General features: G+C 36.8%; 1 protein-coding gene across 3 annotated transcripts in view; it reads right to left on the bottom strand.

Annotated features, from left to right (window-relative positions):
- Positions 1-6,661: 6,661 nt before the first annotated feature.
- HELQ (helicase, POLQ like) overlaps positions 6,662-20,791 on the bottom strand; it is a 47,333-nt gene continuing 33,203 nt past the window's right edge. For all 3 annotated transcript variants that reach the window (XM_063107916.1, XM_063107917.1, XM_063107919.1), the window contains 4 exons: positions 17,272-17,445; positions 14,769-14,882; positions 13,726-13,860; positions 6,662-6,798 (listed from right to left, as the gene is read on the bottom strand). In XM_063107916.1, coding sequence (XP_062963986.1) covers positions 6,691-6,798; positions 13,726-13,860; positions 14,769-14,882; positions 17,272-17,445 — 531 coding nt within the window. In that variant the 3' untranslated portion in view covers positions 6,662-6,690. The remainder of the gene's footprint in view (positions 6,799-13,725; positions 13,861-14,768; positions 14,883-17,271; positions 17,446-20,791) is intronic.

Consider the following 20,791-nt stretch of genomic DNA (forward strand, 5'->3'; position numbering starts at 1 on the left):
ATCTTCAAGAAGTACTCCAGGGCCAGCCCATGGCTCACTCGGGAGAGCGTGGTGCTGATAACACCAAGTCAAGGGTTAAGATCCCCTTACCGGTCATCTTTAAAAAAAAAAAAAAAAAGAAGTACTCCAAATGGCCATGAAGGAATGGGGGAAAGCTTCCTCTCTACCCACTGAAGATCACTGAAATGACTGACAGTAGTCAGAATAACAGGAAAAGAAGGCATACAAATTTATTAACATGCATATGGACATGGAAGTCTCACAAATATGAGACTCAAAGAAGGGCCAGATGGCTGCCTCTTCATAGAGAGGGAAAGGGGAATGCAGGCTATAGATGACTGTAAAGGGTAGTAAATGATTCTTGGGAGAATGAGCCCAAAGAGCAATGGGCTGAATTAAAGTTCCTCTGAGCTCTGAGGGAGGTGGTAGGAAGGTGAAGGGTGGAACTTCATTGTGAACAAAGGTCATTTTATTATGTAGATAAAGCCTCCCAGTTGCCCTCGGAAGAATAGACGAAAAGTCTATCTGGGCATGATGATGAACTTTTAGTTTCTTCTCTTCGCAGGTGTTTAATCTTTTCTGTTTTTAAAATAAAATTCCTAGGGAGGAGGTCTTAAGACAATTGCACTATTTTGGAAAGAAGTTTCCCTAGTCACATAAGGATATTCCAGAGGGAGTCCCTCCCTATGATGGTGGGGGAGGGGGTGGGAAAAGAAAGAAGATTATAAAGTCTTTAGTTCTGAGGCAGCTTCTAAGGCTTTCCTATTTTAGTACAGTGTCCAGCATGCCAAAGTGCCATACTTTTGGGGAATTGTTTTCTAAGTCCCAATGGCTACATAATACTTCAGTAACTATTTACTGAAGAAAAGGATCGAAAGACTATTTTAAACATGAAAAATGAAGGAAATGAAGGATGCTAATTTATCATACCCAGTTTTCTCTTCCAAGGTTGCTTTGGAACATTCTAAACATAACTTTAAGAGGCAAAAGAGAGCTCAATGTTAATAGCTCAGTAGAGAAGGCAGCTCATACCTCCTTACCATCGAGTGCTGAGTCCCTTGTTGGTGTAAATGGCAGAAAACCCTCACCCTATATTTTGGTGTAATTATTCCAACTATCTGGAGGGTTTGGATTGCAGAAAACTTACCCTTTTTATTAGTGTGGTACAACTCGACTTCAACTGTTTTTTCTCACGTGTTAATGTCTTTCAGGAACTTTTGAGTGAATTTATCATATAATATCCTGATAGATTATAAATTTTCACAAAAGAAACATTAAAAATCATCATTGCTTGTCAATATTGTATCCCTTGTGATCATCACACCTGAGTACATACTTTAAAAACACAAGAGAAATAATAATTTGGTCTTGCTTTAACCTGGGCATTTTCCATATTATTTAGAGAGTGGAGACTGCTTCACAAATACAAAGGTAATATCAGAACTGTTCTTGCAAATGGACATATTCCTACTCCAGGTTAGGTATGAAAGGTGAATCATAAATCAGATATTTTCTTTTGAATCTGATCTTTGTATATTTTGCTGAAATAGTTCCCAATGCTGATGCTATCTTCAGTCAATGTAGAACAAGCCACAGGTCGCAATAGTTAATATCCTTTAGGGAAAAGGATAAACTTTTGCACCTAAAAGGCTAAAAAAATACAATAGTTTAAGTGAATTAGTTTATTTTTCTCTCACAAAAGAATCTGGAGTCTAAGAGATTTCTAAGTCCTTGCAGGTCTCAAAATGTTCACCTGTACGCTAGGATGGGCATAGATTTCCAGAACACTTTTTCCACACCTCTGAAGATATGGTTTTATTGTCTTTCAGCATAACCAATAAATAGATGTTAATACAATTTTTACTCCTTTGGTTTGTAATATTTCTATATTTCCCCCCTAGAAGCTTTATCTTGAGTGCCCTGATTTTTCATGGCAGTGTGTCTGGGTATTGGTCAGGACTTTGTGAGCCCTTTTAATGCTTTTCACCAGGTCCAGGGAAATTTTCTCTAATTTTTATTTGTTTTATCCCAGTCAGACTCACAGTTTTCTCCCTCTGGTATACCTATTAGATGGACATTTAAATGTCTGGATCTCTCCCCCAAGCCTTTGTAGGGGAAATCTTCCCTTCTGCCCTCTTTGAAGGTTCACTGAAATGACTGAAAATAGACAGATTAATAGGAGAAAAAGGCATACACATTCATTTAACATGCATAAGCATGGAGGACTTGTAGGGGAATGATTACCCAATAACATAATGAAGTCCAGATGCTTATACACCCTTTTTCATAGCAGAAGATGTCTTAGTCTGTTTTCTGTTGCTAATAACAGAATACCTGAAATTGGGGAATTTATAAAGAAAGAAATTTAGGGGGCTGGCCGGTTATCTCAGTTGGTTACAGTGTGGTGCTATAACACCAGCGTCAAGGGTTCAGATCTGCAATTCCAATTTGGTGCCAGGTTTTCCTTTTTTAACTTTTTTAAAGCTATGAGCCAGCTTGTCCATTTCTAGGATGCCTAACTCCATCAAGATCTTTCTAATTCAAGCTTTTTTTGCTTTGCACTATAAGCTTAAATACCCCCCCACCCCCCACCCCCAAAAAAGACTTTTCTATTGGAACACCCAAGTTTTGGTCAAGTATAAGCCTTTTCAAACCTAGCCACCTTCTCTGCAAATCTCCATACTGGTAATTTTTTTTTTTTTTTCCAGGAAGGGCTAATGTAAGGTCCTCCTGGGCTTTAAGCTTTCATTGTGAGAACCTTCACACAACCACCAACAGAAAAAGAAAAGAAATTTATTTTTACAGTTTTGGAGGCTGGAAAGTCCATGGTTGAGGAGGCACATCTGGTGAAAGCCTTCTTCCTGTTGGGACTCTGCAGAGTCCCAAGGTGGTCCAGAGCATTACATGGTGAGAGGGCAAGGGTGTGCTAATGTGCTAGCTTGGTCTCCCTTTCTCTCCTTATAAATCCACCAGTTCCACTCCCATGATAACCCATTAATCCAGTAATCTGTGAATGGATTGACCCATTCATGAGGGCAGAGCCCACGATCTAATCACCTCCTAAAGGCCCCATCTCTCCACACTGCCACAGTGGGGATTAAACTTCAACATGAGTTTTGGAGGAGGGTATGTTCAAATCATAGCAGAAGGGGAGATGTGGAAATATGGTCCTTTTGAAGAGTAGTAAATAATTTTTGGGAGGAATAAAAGAGTCGAAAGAACAATGACCTCAGACAAAGTTCCACTGAGCTCTCAGTGTGGGTGGGGGGATGGTGAAAAAGTGAGGGGTGGAACTTCACTGTGAAAAAGGTTGTCTTATTAGGCATATAGTCTCCCAGGTAAATTTTTGGAGCTGCTCTCAGAAGTATAGATACAAAGTGTTTCTGGGCATGGTAACAATTTCTAATTGGTGGTTAGTCTTTCCTGTTTATTTGATGAGATTCCTGAGGGGTGGTCTTAAGACAACTGCATTTCTTTTGGAAAGAAGTTTTCTTAGTCAGATAAGGAAATTCCAGAAAGAGTCCTTCCTGGCACTTCAGGAAAGAAAGAGGATTATAATTATTGGAAACTGTCAAAGAAACCAAGTATAACAGTGCTTATGTATCTTTGGTGTTACTTCTTGTCATAATGTGAAGGAGTTCAAAAGCTACACTGATGCTTGTGTGGGAAGGTTCTCACAAATGAAAGCTTAAAGTCAAGGAGGACCTTACATTAGCCCTTCCTGGAAAAAAAAAAAATTACCAGTATGGAGATTTGCAGAGAAGGTGGCTAGGTTTGAAAAGGCTTATACTTGACCAAAACTTGGGTGTTCCAATAGAAAAGCCTTTTTTTGGGGGTGATGGTGGTTAAGCTTATAGTGCAAAGCAAAAGAAGATTGAATTAGAAAGATCTTGATGGAGTTAGGCATCCTAGAAATGGATAAGCTGGCTTATAGCTAAAAAAAAGTAAAAAAAGGAAAACCTGATACCACACTGGAATTGCTGACATTTTACCTTTTTGAAGCCTGATATGAAGGAACTATAAGTATGCCCCTTGTTGCTTCAGTGCAGTCAGATGACACCATCAAAAATTTCATATTCAAGGGCCAGCCTGTGGCTCACTTGGAAGAGTGTTGTGCTGATAACACCAAGGCCACGGGTTTGGATCTCAGTATAGGGATGGCCAGTTAGCTCACTTGGGAGAGTGTGGTGCTGACAACACCAAGTCAAGGGTTAAGATCCCCTTACTGGTCATCTTAAAAAAAAAAAAGAAAAAGAAAATTTCACATTCAAATCTTTTTATCTAAAATTTAATTTGTTTTAACTAGATAGGTAAAGATTCAGCTTAACATTTTTCTAAATGATGAGGTAGTCATTTGTTTCAACTCCATTCATTGAGTTATCCATCTTTTCCACTGTGACTTTCCTGTACTAGCTGTTGTTTTCTCTTCCTACCACACCTTCTCCCTGTCTTCTTCTGAAAAAAAAAACAAAACCAGAACCAAAACTCCACACTCTGGCCACAGGGGTGGGAAATGAACCCAAGCTGGACCTATCAGAACCCTTCCCAGGGGTTTTTCTAATTGAAGTTGGTGGCAAAGAACTCTGCTTTACCTTGAAGATATAAGGAAGTAAGTCTAGAGTTGCCCGACAAAGAGGTGGCAAGTACTGATGGTGTTAAGAGTCTCTGGTTCTAGCTGGATGAAGGCCAGTTCTATTGCTGCCCATTTGAAAATGTTGCCACTAAACGTCTCTTTTGGAGTAAGCTAGACATACTTGAGTTTCTACCACTCAAAATTGAAAATCATGTTTATTATAGATTAAATTCTTAAATGTTTGGATCTATTTATAATTCTTCACTCTGTTCCCACTTATCTACTTTGCTTTTCTTCTCTAGACCTAAACTGTTTAAATTTCTTTACATTTTAATATCTTTTAGAAGCTAATCCCCCATCACTATACTTGATACAGTATTTCTTAGATTGACCTAGAAAAATGTGCGTATTGTCCTGGACTTCAGATACAAATATTCTATTTCTCTCATAAATTGGTTAGCAAGAATCAGAACCTTATTCACTTTGGCCAACTAGTAAAAATGGGGTTTCTAGACTTTAAAAAGCTTAAGACTGGACATGAACCACATGAACGCACCTCAGAGGCTGGCCTGCATAGCCAACAGACTAGTCAGTTGCTCTTTTACAATTTTTTTAGTGCAACAAATGGGACATGTACAGTGAAGCCCACAATTCTACTAGGACATTAGGATGCCATACTTTGAGGGTCAGCCCATGACTCACTTGGAAGAGTGTGGTGCTGATAACACCAAGGCCATGGGTTCGGATCCCTATATAGGGATGCCTGGTTGGCTTGCTTGGGAGAGCTGGTGCTGACAACACCAAGTCAAGGGTTAAGATCCCCTTACCGGTCATCTTTTTTTTAAAAGAAAAAAAAAAAAAAGGATGCTATACTTTGGCTTATATAAAAAGATGTAGATATAGGAGTGGGGCAAGGATGCAATGCTAGGATGTAATGCTAAGTGTTCCTTTCACCTGGCCTTCATTTTTTCCCTAGCATTACATCCTAGTGGTTCCTAGCATGTAGAAAGTACTATGTAAATGACTGCTATATACTATAATGGTTTAAAATATTAAGGCACAAAGAACTAAGACTGTGAATCTATTTGCAAGGTTTCCACTGGATGTTTCTTAAACAGGTGAGTAGAACTTTAACCAAACCAGATTAACACTCATAAATATTGCTAATTTTCACCTTTTTTCTTGTACCAGCATCATCTACATTTAAGCTATAATTCTGAAAAGAAAGGAGGAAGAGGCAATATTTAAGTGTTTAAAGAGAATCTTCAAATTCTTAATTTGGGGTCTGGCTGGTTAGCTCAGTTGGTTAGAGCATGGTGTTGATCACTAAGGTCAATGGTTCAGATCCCCATACTGGCCAGCCACCAAAAAAAAAAAAACCAAAAAAACTGTTAATTTGGGTAGTATTCATTCTTCACTGAGGTTCCTACTTTGTGCAATAAAGTGTTATAGGTGCTGTGTGGCATACAAAGATGATAAAAAAGGTCTTGGCCCTCCAGATTACAAACTAGTAGCAGAAACAAAGACATGGGCATAAAGGAAGGGCCCAAAATATTTACAGAAAAACACTTACGTATGGGGTGGGGGTCAGGATAATCCTGAAATAATTTCATAGAGGAGATAGTATTTGAGTGTTTTTAGTTCATACTTCAAGTACAAGTAAAATGTACATAGCACATTTTAAAGATAATTTTCATGCCCTGAGAATAACATAAAGCAGTCAGGAAATGAAGGGTTTGGAAATTAGAGGTAAAATTCTTGGGATTTCAAATAGTGCAGTTTGGTGAAAGAAATGGGTAGGAGAATAACTAAAGATCTGGCTACAAAGGTAGACTGGGGATATGTTGAGGAAGTCAGATTTCATTTTGTGGTGGACATTATAGATTTTTGAGCAGATAAATAAATGTAAGTATTGAAAAAGATGGATTATTAGTGAGAAGGTTACCACAATTATGGGTGAGAGGTATATTCAAACATTACTCATAGTACTTAATGTATAATTAAAAAATATATTTTTTCTTTATAAAGTATAGGGAATCTTTAATAAAACACAATAAATAATTCATACTGAAAACGTACAATAAATAATTCAAACTGAAAATGCTCATCAGATAGCTTCATGCCTTTTCAATGGAAGAGGACACTATACCAGGGAAATCAGAAGGCAATCGCAATAACTCTTCTACTTCTTCTTGCAAAGCCTCTGCTTTTTCATGCAACAGCATCTACAATAAAAAGATCAAAATATGAGGCCAAAAATGCATAGCTAGAGAATTGCCAACATTTTCACCACTATCTATTAGACACCTGAATCCTTAGACATTAGTAATCTAGACAGTCAAACCTGAGATTGAAAAATCGCCACTTAAGAACAAGTGGTTATAGTAAATGAAGCTGAGGCATTTAGTTAAAACCATTTTAGCTGATCACTGCATTTAGTATACCAAAAATAAAGGGAGCTTTAATATTCTCAAAGATTTGTTTTATTGAAGACTCAGCCACTTAAAAATTAACTTTTAATCTATAAAAATCTAAGACAATTTTGCAAAAATTTAATGAGCTCCTGAAAATGTTATCGTTTATATATGTATTTTATTATTCCTCAAAATTTAGTATGCTTTTAAAAACCTACCAGTATTTAAAAAAAAAGTTTTATTCAAGCTCCTAAAGTTACATGGTTAATTTCAAAAGCAACATAAATGAGCAAAAAATGTATTTCTAAGCCTGGTACATAAAAGATGTCAATGAATATTTGCTAAATAATGATTTTTCCCCTTTATTCCAAAAATCAGAAATAAAATGTTGGTATTTGTTGCATCTGGGTTTTGTGCATATAAGGGTGAAGTGTTTGAAGTACTCTATTATAAAGTTTTTATAATAAAAAAGTTCAGTGAAATCACATAGAGGGAAAAAACTGTATGAAACAGAGTGAAAGGGAAAAAAATAAAAACACTCTCTACCAATTTGATAAAGCATAGCATTACACAGCTTTATATAAAAGAGATGAAAATGTAATTAGGTAAGCTTTCCAGTAGTTGAGGTAATGGTGACCATGTAAAACGAGTCTCCCAGCACGCCCTCTAAAAACTATACAGATCAACAAGAATAATAAGGAAACTACACAAAACCCATGTGTCAGCAATACTAGAATACAGAGAACACCATCAGTCTCAAATTACTTATAATTTTAAAAAATCTACCAATTTCTACCAGAAGCAATTTCTTGAACTCCTACTCTGTTTGCTGAGATCAAGGTAAGGTTGAGAAAAAACTACATGGACAAGATAAGAGGAAAACATAGGGTCTAAGATTAAATAAAATCATCTATAGAGAGAGAAAGGCTAGCCAAATATAAAAATACTGAAAAAAGAATCTTGGTAGATTAAAGCATTATTTATAGGAAGGGACCTAAAATGTGTGTGGGATTGTAGAAGGCAGTCTTGGAAAGGCAATGCTTTTGAGGGAGAGAATAGCTAAAAAGGGAGGTGCCCTTTGGAAGCTGAGCAGTGAGGAGAAAAGAAAACAAGAGAAAAATTTATAATCCTGTAGGACAAAAAGAAATTTAAAAAATCAAAGGACACAAACCCTCTGTATACTCCCCTCCTACTCCTAGCCATCCATTAGAAAAACCATACTTTGCTACTTTGACAAAAGAGAACACTCTTGAACTGGGATTCTCATAAACCATTCCACATGGCCACACTGTCCAAGAAATGCAGAGGCATAAGTAGTTGTTATCTATACAAAGCTACTATACAAAAAGAAAACAGAAATGAGAATCAAGGCTCTTCAGCTCATAAAAATTTCTCTACCTGAAAGCAAACCATGAAGCAGAAGGACTGTAACATGTCACTCCAAACTGAAATAAATGTTCTCAAATAAAAAATTGGAGACATTAGGGGGTAGAGTGGGAAATATACCCCAAATAAGAGGTTTAAGAATTAAAAACAGAAATGATCCAAAACCAGTATATATGACACAAAGGTTGACTGATCTCAGGAAAGAAATAGAAGAAAAAGGCAAAATCATATCAGAAATAAAAACTAACAACTATAACTAAATAACTGGGTACCCACAGAAGAGCAGACTTGAATAAAAAACCTAAGTAGGTTTACTGAACAACAACAACAAAAAAAGCAGGAAAACAATGAAGACAATAAAAATGAGATAAAGAAAGATGTAGAAAGGATCAGAGAGATTAAAATGGAAGATGGGCAAAGAAGATCCAACATAAATACAATTGGAATTGATAAATAAGAAAATCCTATTGGATCAAAACTAATATTTAAAACTGCAATTCAAGCAAACTTACAGAAGTAAAAGAAAATAAAGATAAATCTTAGTAATACTATTTAAATTGGAATATTAAAAAAAACAGGTTAATATTTAATATTTTACAAAAAAAAAATCCCTAAGGGGGGGGTGGGTGGGTAACTAAAATGGAATGCAAACAATATCTGTGTTTCAAATGAATAAAAACCACTCTGAAGCAGATTTTAAAAAAAAGCACCCCGCCCAAAACCAAGCAACATTTCAACACATGATTTCAACTATATTTTCTCAGACTAAAGACAAAAAGAGCTGTAAATAAATACTGAACTCTAGTTAGTCTTTTCACAGTAGTATAATCTAACAATTCTGAAATTACTTTCAGTGTATTCTACAATTGAGGAAAACAGGAGCCAGGCTTCTCACTGTTGGAGAAGAAAACTAAAAATATGAAAAGGAGGAAGACTGTTAATAAGTCCTGCCGTGTGGGGTAGGTGGCAAATTAAATATGATTGGAAATTCTTTGACACTTCCATTGAGAGATGGGATCTAATTCTCCTACTCTTTAATCTGTGCTGGCCTGAGTGATCCACTTATAACAAATAGAATGCAGAAAAAATGATGCTGCATGACAGGGCTCAGTCAAAAGAAGTCTTGTAGTTTCTGCCTTGGTTTCTTGGTTTCTTGGTTTTTTTCCAACAGTGATTCCAAGGTCATTGAATGCTCTGTGTCAGATCCCAACAACCATGCTGTAAAAAAGCCAATCTGTATGGAGATTATAAATAGATAAGTAAGAAATCACAATGTTTTAAAAGAAATTATACCATGTTGAATAAATACAGACAGAGATGGTACAAACTATAAAGAGCTTTTGAAGTTTTGACCTTCAACAGACAGGAAGCAGATAGAGAGAGCTACCTAGCTGCAAACATGGGCCATTGCTTATGGAAAAGGAAGAATGGATCCGATGAAGGAACCCCTAGCCAGAAGAATCATTTTCAGGGAGAAGAACTGGGTCTTCATTAAGGAACTGGCCACATATGCCTGGCTGAATTTCAGAAATGCTGCTATGTACCACTCGTTTTCTCTCTTTTTGAATGGGAGTATACTATGGTTCTCCTACCTCTGGTTTCACCATTATAGGTCTTCACATTGAGAGGAGCTATACTTATGAAACTGTACTCACTGTGCATCACCCACACCTTTGCTTGATTTAGAAGAAATACTGGGGGCCGGCCCGTGGCTCACTTGGGAGAATGTGGTGCTGACAACACCAAGGCCACGGGTTCAGATCCCTATATAGGGATGGCCAGTTAGCTCACTTGGGAGAGTGCGGTGCTGACAACACCAGGTCAAGGGTTAAGATCCCCTTACCGGTCATCTTTAAAAAAAAAAAAGAAGAAATACTGGACCTGAGTCTGATGTCATAAGGAAAAAGTCTTTTGGGGTGAGTGTATATTTTGCATGTGGGAGAAATGTAAATAATTTGTGACCAGAGGGCAGACATTAAAGATGACTACAAATTATTTGACACTTCTCCCATGTAGAAGTTGGGTTCTAATTCCCTTTCCTTTCAATACAGGTCTTAATAACTCTCCAGTAACCAAGATTATGCAGTGGCAATGACACTGCATAACTTCTGAGGTTAGTTCAGAAGATTTCCTGCATTTTCTGTTTTGATCTCTTGAAATGCTCACTTTCTGAACATTCCCTCTCAAAACGTAGTTGCCATACCACTGGAGACCCAAGTCACATGGAAAGGCCATATGTAGTTGCTCTAGTGGAAAGCCATAGTGAACAGCCAATTACCAACTGTCAACCATGTGAATGAGCCATTTTGGACATCCAGCCCAGTTGGCCTTCAGATGACTACAGCTCCAGTCAACCTGACTGCAATTGTATGAAACTCCAAATGAGAACCACCCAGCTAAACCTTTCAGAATTCCTAATCTATAAAAACATGAGCACAATAACTGTTTTAAGCTAGTAAGTTGGAATAAAACTTTGTTTTGCAGCAATATGTACCTGAGAAAAACAAGAATTGGAGTTACCAGTATGAGCTCATGGCCTTTAATAATTTACACACAAATACAGAAAATTATACAGACATAACGTGAGCTTTGTCTGCTGAGAGAACCTAGAAGCAATGGTAATTCCCTAATGGAAAACGGACACAAAGAATAATAATGATTTGTAATGATGAACATGCTAACAATAGTGATTTGATTATCACATATTGCACACAAATACTGACAGTCAACTCTGTACCCCATAAATATGTATAATCAATTATGTTTCAATTAAAAAAAAAAAAAGGACTCCGTAGCAATGTGCATACCTAGACCCTAAAACTTGGTTTCTAGATACCACTGCAAGGCAAGAAAAATGCAAGCTGAATCTGGAACATCTTGTTGTGCCACAATGCCAGATATTAGTTTTATTGCTTCTCAGCTCCAAATCCATCTTTCATTGTCCTGTTGGAGATAATAAAGCTAAATCCTATAAACATTTTCTCCTTTGCCAGGTTAGGCTTTGTCAATAGAGGGCTCTAGAAGGACTATAGGAGGAAAGGATTCTTCTTACTGGTTTTGGTATGTCTTTTACTTTGTTCCTGCAGTGCTTGGTCAATAAGCTGGAAAGACAGTGGTGCTCATTCCAGTGAGTTACGCTACGGACAGCTTCCTAGCCAGTTTCACAGGCACTAGAGCTGGCTTCCAAGCAAGTTCAACAGCACACTCCAGGCAGCTTTCTGACAGTTTCGTTGCACTCCAGTGGGTAGTTTCTGCTTGCCGGCCTTGGCTGCAGCATCATTGTGAACTTATCTGGTATCCAATGGATCACAGCTTTACCCTCTCCAATAAAGTCTGAATCCCATCCACTGGGGGTGGGTGGTGTGGGGTGTGGGATGGACCATATCTCAAATGTATTCCTTCCCATAGTTTTTAAAGTTCTGTTGATCCCATAGAGATCAACCCATTACTGGTTACTAATTCTTTATAATAAACTTTCCTGTTTAAATTATTGGGTGGTTTCTGTCTCCTAATGATTAGAACCTGATAGATACAGCCAGAAAGTAAGAAAATACTTCAAGAATGATGAGTACAGGTCGAAAAGACATAGGAAACAGCCTGCAGGGGCTCCTAGTCAAATTGAGGCCTTTTGAGCACCAAAATAAGTAATTATATTAATGGATTATAATATATTAAATAAGTATGAACTCATAAGTTCATACTAATATAAATAAATTTAATAAATAAATAAATGAAGAAGGAAAAGCTTTGCCTCATAGTAAAATGCCAATAAATAAATGTAGAAGGAATAATGAAGTTAGAAAATCATCACTTGATAAATATCATAGAAATAACTGAGGCAAAAATCACCAGTGAATGCTAAAATGAGTATATGAAAATTTAATAAAGAATAGGATATCAACCACAGTCTCAAAGTATCTACTACCCTAATACTTACTAATTACGAAGGGCAAAATAATAACTTTAGAGTGAAGAAACTGGCAGAAAGTACCTCCTAAACCAGATGATAAAAGTTAACATCAATAATGGGACAAACTGACACCATGTGGTTCCTGGTATGATGTACTAAGAAGGATACACATAATTTTTGTGTCACTTCAGCTAAAAAAAATGAATAACCTCAATATAATCCTAACTGGTTTCCTTATTTGCTCTCTTATTGGCAATATTTAACCCACACCTTTACTCAAAATCCTGCAGGGAATATCTTTACTCTTTTAAGTTGTCTGGAAAGTAGAGATGGTGAGAACCAGACCATGTATCTTAGTCTGTAAGGATGGAAGCCCTGTATTGAGAATGGCTGAGCAAATAAGACAGAAGTATGGGTCCCTGGATACACCACTGATTCCCCATATCAGCTATGCTTGAACTTGTCTCATAAACTTTTCTAATTTAAAGTCACTTATTTTGGCCACTGTTATCGCAGCTCCGTTTGTATCCTTAAAAATATACAGTCTAACTCTATAGTCTTGGCTCTTCCACTTACTGATTATTTCCTTGGGTTATTCACTTAATTTAAGTCTCATTTATTTACTTATTCAAATATTTATTAAATATATACTAGAGGCTGAGTACTGTGCTAGGTACTACAACAATGGAAATGGCTATAACTTTATCCCTACCAACTCTAAGAACTACTAATCTAATGGGAAAAGGTAAGTCTTAGTGGTTTCATCAATAAATTGAAGATAACTTTCACACTGTCCACCTGACAGAATTGTAAAGATCAATTAAGGTAACTGCAATGTGAACACCATTCAAAAAAGAAAGATGGAAATTTACTTTTTAGCTAATTCTGTCTATATATGACAAGAGTGTAGCTATGAAGTTTAGAAGTAGGCAAGCAATTTCAGAATATTCATCTGGTAGAAAAACTACCATATGAATGAAAAAAATACACTAGTTCCAGAGGGTAGTACAATGATGCAATGACAGAAATTTTAAGACAAAATTTAGCCTCATTTTTGTAATACTTAAGAGCATCCAAAAATAGAACAACCTAATTTTTGAGGCTGTAAGCTCCTTGTCAATGATGGTGTTCAAATGTGGAGACCAGATGTTGGGGATGCTGAGGAAAGAACTGTTTGAAGAGGGTGTGGGTAGGCAGAGCTCAATGACTTCCCTGTACTTCAATGAACCTTAAAACTGTCTGTTTTTTAGGAGGTCTTTTTCTCTTTTCAGCAGGCCTTGTGTCATAACAGATGCATTATTTTTATTCACAAATTGTGAGTATGTACTTTTGTGTCCACAGAAATAAACTTATGTGATATTACATGTTTTTGTTCTGATATCTAAAGTATAAGGTGATAACATTACAAAACATAAAAGTTAAAAAATTATTTGTTTGCTTACCTTTGCTGATGAAACAATCTTCTTGGCCTGGTGTCTTGATAAATGATCAATTGTCCTTATTAGCACTTCAGGATTTGCATTAGCTAAATGCACTAGACTTTTGTAACCTGCATTGTACAACTGTTTTGCTCTACCCTGAAAAATGTTAGGAAAATCAGTAGGATAAGAATTTGGGATTAGGAAAAAAAAATTAAGAGTCTTAATGAAGAGAAAAAATTTCACATGTAAGAGACAGAAATAAACTAAGATAACAAAGTATATATGAAGAGATAACACATCAGAATCCTGAGGAATTTTAAAAGATGCATTTGGTTCCAATCTGACTGCAATATTGCTTTCTGTGCCACTTAAGTCAGTTAATGTGTGCTGCCATCAGAAATGAGAAACCCATTAACGCACTAGGTCAGTGTCATTATTTCAGATCCACAAGCAAAATGTTCTAGTCCAACATTCTTAAAATGCTCTCATCATCTACTCAGGGTAGAGCACTGGAGTGTGTGGGAGTGTGTGTGTGTGTGTGTGTGTGTGCGTGCATGCGCGCATTTGTTTCCTAAGTAGAACTTCTCGGATTCAAGAAATGAATGATAAAGAATAAACTGAACTGTAGGTTTGGCTGAAACTAGAAAGCTGAGAACCAATTGAGGACACTTTCTTCTCATTCTCTTGGAAAATGGAAATGACCCTTGCTACCACCACTACTTGAAACAAGCACTGAGTCCAAGCTGACAGAAGGAAATTCTTCACTGGGGTGGAGGAAGGAAGAGATGCTAAAGACAAGTGGTAGCATGCATGTACTTGGGGAAATCCACCTACGGTTATTTTTCTCACAACTGAGATTTTCTATTAGGTATGCTTCCCAATTAACAATGAATTTCTGGGAGGTCATGGCAGCAATTTATTTTTTTTAAAAAAGGACTCCTATAACAAATGAGCAATAAATTTCCTGCTATCACTTGCCCTGTAGAAAGACTTCAAAAAATAGTAAAACCTGACTTTTCCATTAGTTAAAATAATCTTGGTCAGGAAACTGTAAAGCTACTGACCTCTAAAACTCCAGTCACTTCCATGAGAGGGATTAGCTCCGCCTTTACACAGTAAGTCAGCTTCTTGGTAAGTTCTACCAAAAGGGCTCTATAAACCCAAAATTCCTCAAGCTCCTGCAAAACACAAAGAAATATATAAAATTAAATTTTTGTAAGTTATTTCGAAGTTTAGTTTGTGTGGTAGGGGACTCAGAAAGCATGTTCCCTTATGTAAGTTATGGAATTTGAGTTAAGCCAGAGATGAAAGATGATTCCAAGCAAAATTATTATGAGGGAACATGGTGGAGACCCTGAGGGATTTGATAACTTGTCTGAGATGAGGAAAAAGATTGAAAATTGAAAAATAAGTCAATAAGAGAGTTCTATTCATTTTTATCAAAACATCAGGAAGTGAATGTAGTTTTTCCTTCCCAAGTGACTAAAAATAATTCCTAGATATGGGAATTTATCCCAAAGACAAAATATTAAGTACGGAAAGATTCAAAAGCAAGATGATATTCAATGCAGCATTAAAAAAATAAAAATACTGGAAGCCACAAATCAGTAATTATCAAAGCTGGGTAGGTAAATGGGAGTTCATCATACTATTTTGTCTTTTATATGTTTGAAACTTTCTATTAGTTTTTTTTTTTTTTTTAAAGGTCCTTTTCTAGCTTTTGGGTATCATTGTGAAAGTATGTGATGCATGGAATAGCATTAGCTAGCCATCTTGTGACCATTAAGAAAATAGTCAATGTTTGGATACCCTTACCAGCCAGCTGCCAAAAAAAGAAAAAAAAAAAAAAAAAAAGAAAGTAGTCAATGTAATAGAGACGGAAAGATTTCAGAATAAAAGAAGAAAAGAAAACCTTGAACAGAACTACTCAATCAATCAACCTTGGAACTGCCTTAGTTCTGGCTTTCTTGTTACTTAAGATAATCATTGTTCCTTATTGTTTAAACGTCTGTGAGATTTTTCTGTTACGTGTCATTAAAAGCATCTTAACTAATATGACTTAACTAATATTACTGTATACTATTTTATACCATTTATATAACTTTTTAAAAGGAAAAATTACTTTAAAATATTAAAAATACATTAATGAGAGCACAAGTTGTCAACTAAGTTTTTCTTAGGATCAGCCATCAAATTATAGTTGTTTTCAGGTTCTACATATAGATTCTTTTACTTGAACATAAGGCTCAAAAGTTCTGATAGTCCTAAATAAAACAAAGGGAAAGAGTATCAGGGAGAACATCTTTAAATATGAAGAACAAAAACATAGAAAACTTAAGAAAATACATTTTATTTGTATTTTAGGCTAGTTTAATTTTTGTCTATTGCTTAACTAGTATGTGCTCAGAGAATGTAAGCTAACATTTAAAAATCAGCATTAAGGGCCAAGCCCGTGGCGCACTCGGGAGAGTGCAGCGCTGGGAGTGCAGCGACGCTCCCGCCGCGGGTTCGGATCCTATATAGGACTGGCCGGTGCACTCACTGGCTGAGTGCCGGTCACGAAAAAAGACAAAAAAAAAAAAAAAAAAAAAAAATCAGCATTAAGTAAAATATTTAAAAGGTATATTCGCTAAAATAATTATCACTCATTTGAAAGCCAGGTATATTTGGATTATTTACTCCCTTCATTAGCACATATGATAGAATTAATTGCCATATACTTACACAGAATATGGAGGTTTAAGATTAAAAAAAATGAAGTAAATTTTAAATTTAGAAAATAGAATTCATGAGAAAAAGTTTTCAAAAATTGAGTATGGAAACAATATAGAAAGGATTATTATGCCACCCAACAAGAAGAAATTTAAATGCAACAAAAATGGCTTACAGTATAAATCAATCAAAAAGAATTATCTGGGTAGAAAAGCCTGGTAAGCTTTCTTGTGTTGAGGAAATTCCAAAGGCTTTTTAAAAATAAAGTGTTAAAATAAACAAATCTATTGCAAATGCATATGGCCAAAATATAAAAGTTTTCTTCTTGAATTGTTTTATGAAATAAACATTTGATGCAGAAACCTAAAGTAGCTAACTGCCTGACACTGGAAGCAAATATGATAAATCACAGTACTGTGGTAATCAAGAAAACATGGTACTAAGTAGTCACATGGTAGCTGTTGGATATGGTAACTTATTAACCAAGCACATTTATCACTCATAAGAAAAACATTCATATGGAATCTACATCATTGGAGAAAGGTTGTTTTTAAGAGTTAATTCCACATAACTGAAACTACTAACGGTGGTTTGAAAAGTAGGGATAACTAGACACTTTTTACTTATTCATTATGTATTTTAATTGATTCAGTTCAGTAATTTTTATATCTTTATCATAACTATAAAACAAAGCAGACAAAAACAAAGATATACCTTAAATAAATCTTGAATGCTTTGAAACAATAGAATAAGTCAACAATGAGAAAATCCTGACATACTAACTGGTTTATGAGGTTAGTAACAGTTCAAACAAGAATATGCACAAAGTATATATCATATATTTAATGGAATTACCTCACAGAAGTGTAACACACAAGCTGAGAATGAGGCAGCTCCAGTGAGAAGATTTTGTATATATCCTCGAGGCAGATTAAATTTTTCAGACACTCTCCAAATGTTGGTCTCTTTGAGCAAAGTATAAAGAACAAAAGAAAGGTATAGTCTGTTGACAACGTCCTTGTCCACCTTCTAGAAAGACACAATCAAATACATGTATATACTAGAACTGCTAAAAATATATGTTATATTCAATTGATCAAAAAGTAAAAAGATGAAGTTGTATTACAGGAGAGCAAGAATAGAATGATTCCATAAAAACAAAACTGATTTCTAACATATATACTTTAGATTAATTCAATGATCACTTTTCCAACTATAAAAAAGAGATATGCCAAATTGTTTCCATCTAAATTAAACTTCCTCCTATAGGGAGTGTAGTGATTTGAACTGTGCCCCCTCCACCAAAAAAATGTTCAAATCCTAACCCCTGTTACTTGTGAATGTGACCTTACTTGGAAATAGGATCTCTGCAGATGTAATTAGTTAAGGACCTCTAGGTGAAATCATCTTGGATTTACAGTGGGCCCTAAATTCAATGACTGGTGTCCTTAAAAGAGAAAGAGAGGGCATAAAGATACACAGAGAAGAAGGCAATGTGAGGATGGAGGCTGGAATTGGAGTGATGCATCTACAAGCCAAGAAATGTCAAGGATTGCTGGCAACCACCAGAAGCTAGGAGAGAGGCACGGGATGGTTTTTTCCTCAGACTCCTGAAGGCAGTTGATACCTTGATTTTGGACCTCTGGACTCCTGAACTGTGAGAGAATGAATTTTTGTTGTTTTAAGCCACCTAGTCTAATGCAATTTGTTATGGCAGTACTAGGAAATGATTACAGAGAAGGAGGGAGCTGAGGAGATCTTTACTTTTACTGTGGTATTAATAAATTGTATATGTGTGTGATTATGATTATAAATTAGACAAATGCATTTTAGATAAATATGTTAATAAGCTTGTCTATATTGTAAACTAAGAATAAATGTTACATTCTGTAATATCTACATGGTCATGATAAATAATTAATGATTCCAAAGTTAAAAGAGTGAGATAGAAAAATACTTCTTGTAGTTGACAATTTCTATTCTGCTATCTACTTTTTTGCCTGTGGTGACTAGTGACTATATTTTGCATAAAGTATTTCATAGCTAGTACCAAGCTAACTTAGAAATTAACTCACACTTAAAATGAGAAAAAGGATGAACTTGAAAGAGAAAAAGTAGATATAAAATGTAAAATTATATCCTCTACTACAGTAACAGAATGTTTGAGATGAGAACCTGGGGTGACATAGTGAAGGTTGTATAAGTTACAGATTCTGCACATTGATATTGGATCATTCTTTTTAAAAGCATTAAGCTGAAAAAGCATGATAGTTGAATAGCAAGTAGAAAAAGACAGCTTTTTAATTTTCCTATTTTAGTGCACCTTTATTATTAACTATAAATTGAGTTAATGCAGGTTTTGCTTAGAATGTATTTCCTAAGCCAAGAAAAATGATATAATTATTAAAAGGCAAGATAAAATGCTTTATGCTAATTTCAAGATCTTTTGGAAGAAATGTTTTAAAAGAGGGGGGTCCTTTTACAATGTGGAGAAACCAATTAATTTTATGTAAATATCATGCTCTCTAGAGCTCCAAATCATATTTCCAAAACATTAAACTAGTAACTAATCTATTTGTGCAGTGGATTGAACTGTGTCCCCGCAAAATTTAATGTGTTCGAGGCTTGGTCCCCATTGTAACAATATTAAGAGGGTGGGAAATCCTGTTATGGTAATTGAAAGGTGGGGTCTTGAAGAGGTGATTAGATTGTAGGATCATGCCTTAGTGAATGGAGTAATAATGGTGGTCGGGGCATGGCTTTAAAAGGAGAGCACCATGGGAGAGTGTTCTCTATCTTTGCTTCCGCTATCTTGCAGTGTCACCACCAAAGAAGACGCTCACCAGATGTGTTCCCTAGACAGTGGATTTCTCAGCCTCTGAAACTGTAAGAAATAAGTTTAGTTTTCTTTATAAAATACCGAGTTCTGTGTATTTTGTTATAAGCAACAGAAACAGACTAATACAATTTGTAATTAAGATAAATTCATACCAATACTATTCTAAATATTTAAGAAACATTATTGAGGTTTCTGGTGAAGATGGCAGAATAGACGGTCCCCAGCGTCACTCTCTCCCACAAATCAACCAATTTACAACTATTAAAAAGGAACGACAGCCAAGCTGGGGCTGCTAGAGCTCAGGGGAAGGGCAAGAGAGACCTACGGAGTTCATGAAGGCAGGAAAAGCCATAATAAGAAAAGAAAGGACAGCTTCCACCATTTTGAATCCTGGCCACTTCAAGTCTGGAGCTGGTCAGCGCATGGAGCAAGAGCTGACAAAAGCTGCAGCTGTGCCCTTTGTATGAAGTTGCTTGGAGGCGACAGGTGAAAAGAGGGCCTTGGTGGCCCTCAGTCCAGCAAGACCACTAAAAGGGTTCCTGTGGACCCACACAGAAGCGAGGAGCCACAACAACTGAAAAAAAGGAGCCACTCAGAGGCCAGTGAGTCATCATGAGGGAACTGCGCATGGCCCATCCCATGGGAAGTGTTTGGAGCATGGGTGGTGGGGGAGACGGACCCACTGGGGGAACACTGAAGCACAGCATGGACAGCTGATCTGCCCTCCAACTAGCACAGGACCACTTAGTGGACCCTGGTGAGGAATACAGATCTGCAGGGGGTGAAGCTTGCTGAAAAGTCTCAGCAGACCAGAGTTTCCACACAACTCTCATGTATCGGAATTCACAAGACGCCGAAGTACATACAATGTCAACAAAACCCAAGCTGCACAAAAAGCCTTCCCCTGGGAATCAGCAGCAAAGCAGCAATTTAGCTCAACCATAGGGCTCAAATGCTGGTCCCCACGGTAAGTTCCCCCATTTTAGAAATAAGCAAAGGACCACAAAGTAGTTTCAGTGCAGAGTTTAAGTGGTGGGAACTGCAAATAAGCCAACATGGAACTGAAAGAAAAAACGAAATACCCACAAACCAGAAAAAAAGTTTGATATTAACTAGTAAAGGTCTCACATCACCAAAAAACACCTATAAAACCTAGAAGGAATGAAAGCCCCCTGGGCTTCCAAACCAGGGAGGGGGGAGGGCCGGGGTCCTCAGCCATGCCCCCTGATATCTGCAACCAGCCAGTGACAACCACTGAGCCACCACAGGAAGTGCCCCGGTCTCCCAAACCAGGGAGGTGGGGGACTAAGCCTTGTCCCTCCAACACCCAGAGCCAAACAAAAAACGACCACTGAGCTGCAGAAGAAAGCACCCCAGGCTCCCAGGCCAGGGTGGTGGGGGACTTCGGGCCTCAGCCACATCTCCTCAACACCTGCAACCAGCCAGATGACAACCACTGAGCTGCTGCAGGAAGTACCCTGGGCTCCTGAGCCCAGGCAGTGGGGGACCGAGGGCTTTGGTCATACCTCCCTGAAC

This window comes from Cynocephalus volans, chromosome 9 (genome assembly GCF_027409185.1).
Source record: "Cynocephalus volans isolate mCynVol1 chromosome 9, mCynVol1.pri, whole genome shotgun sequence".
Lineage (NCBI taxonomy): Eukaryota > Metazoa > Chordata > Mammalia > Dermoptera > Cynocephalidae > Cynocephalus > Cynocephalus volans.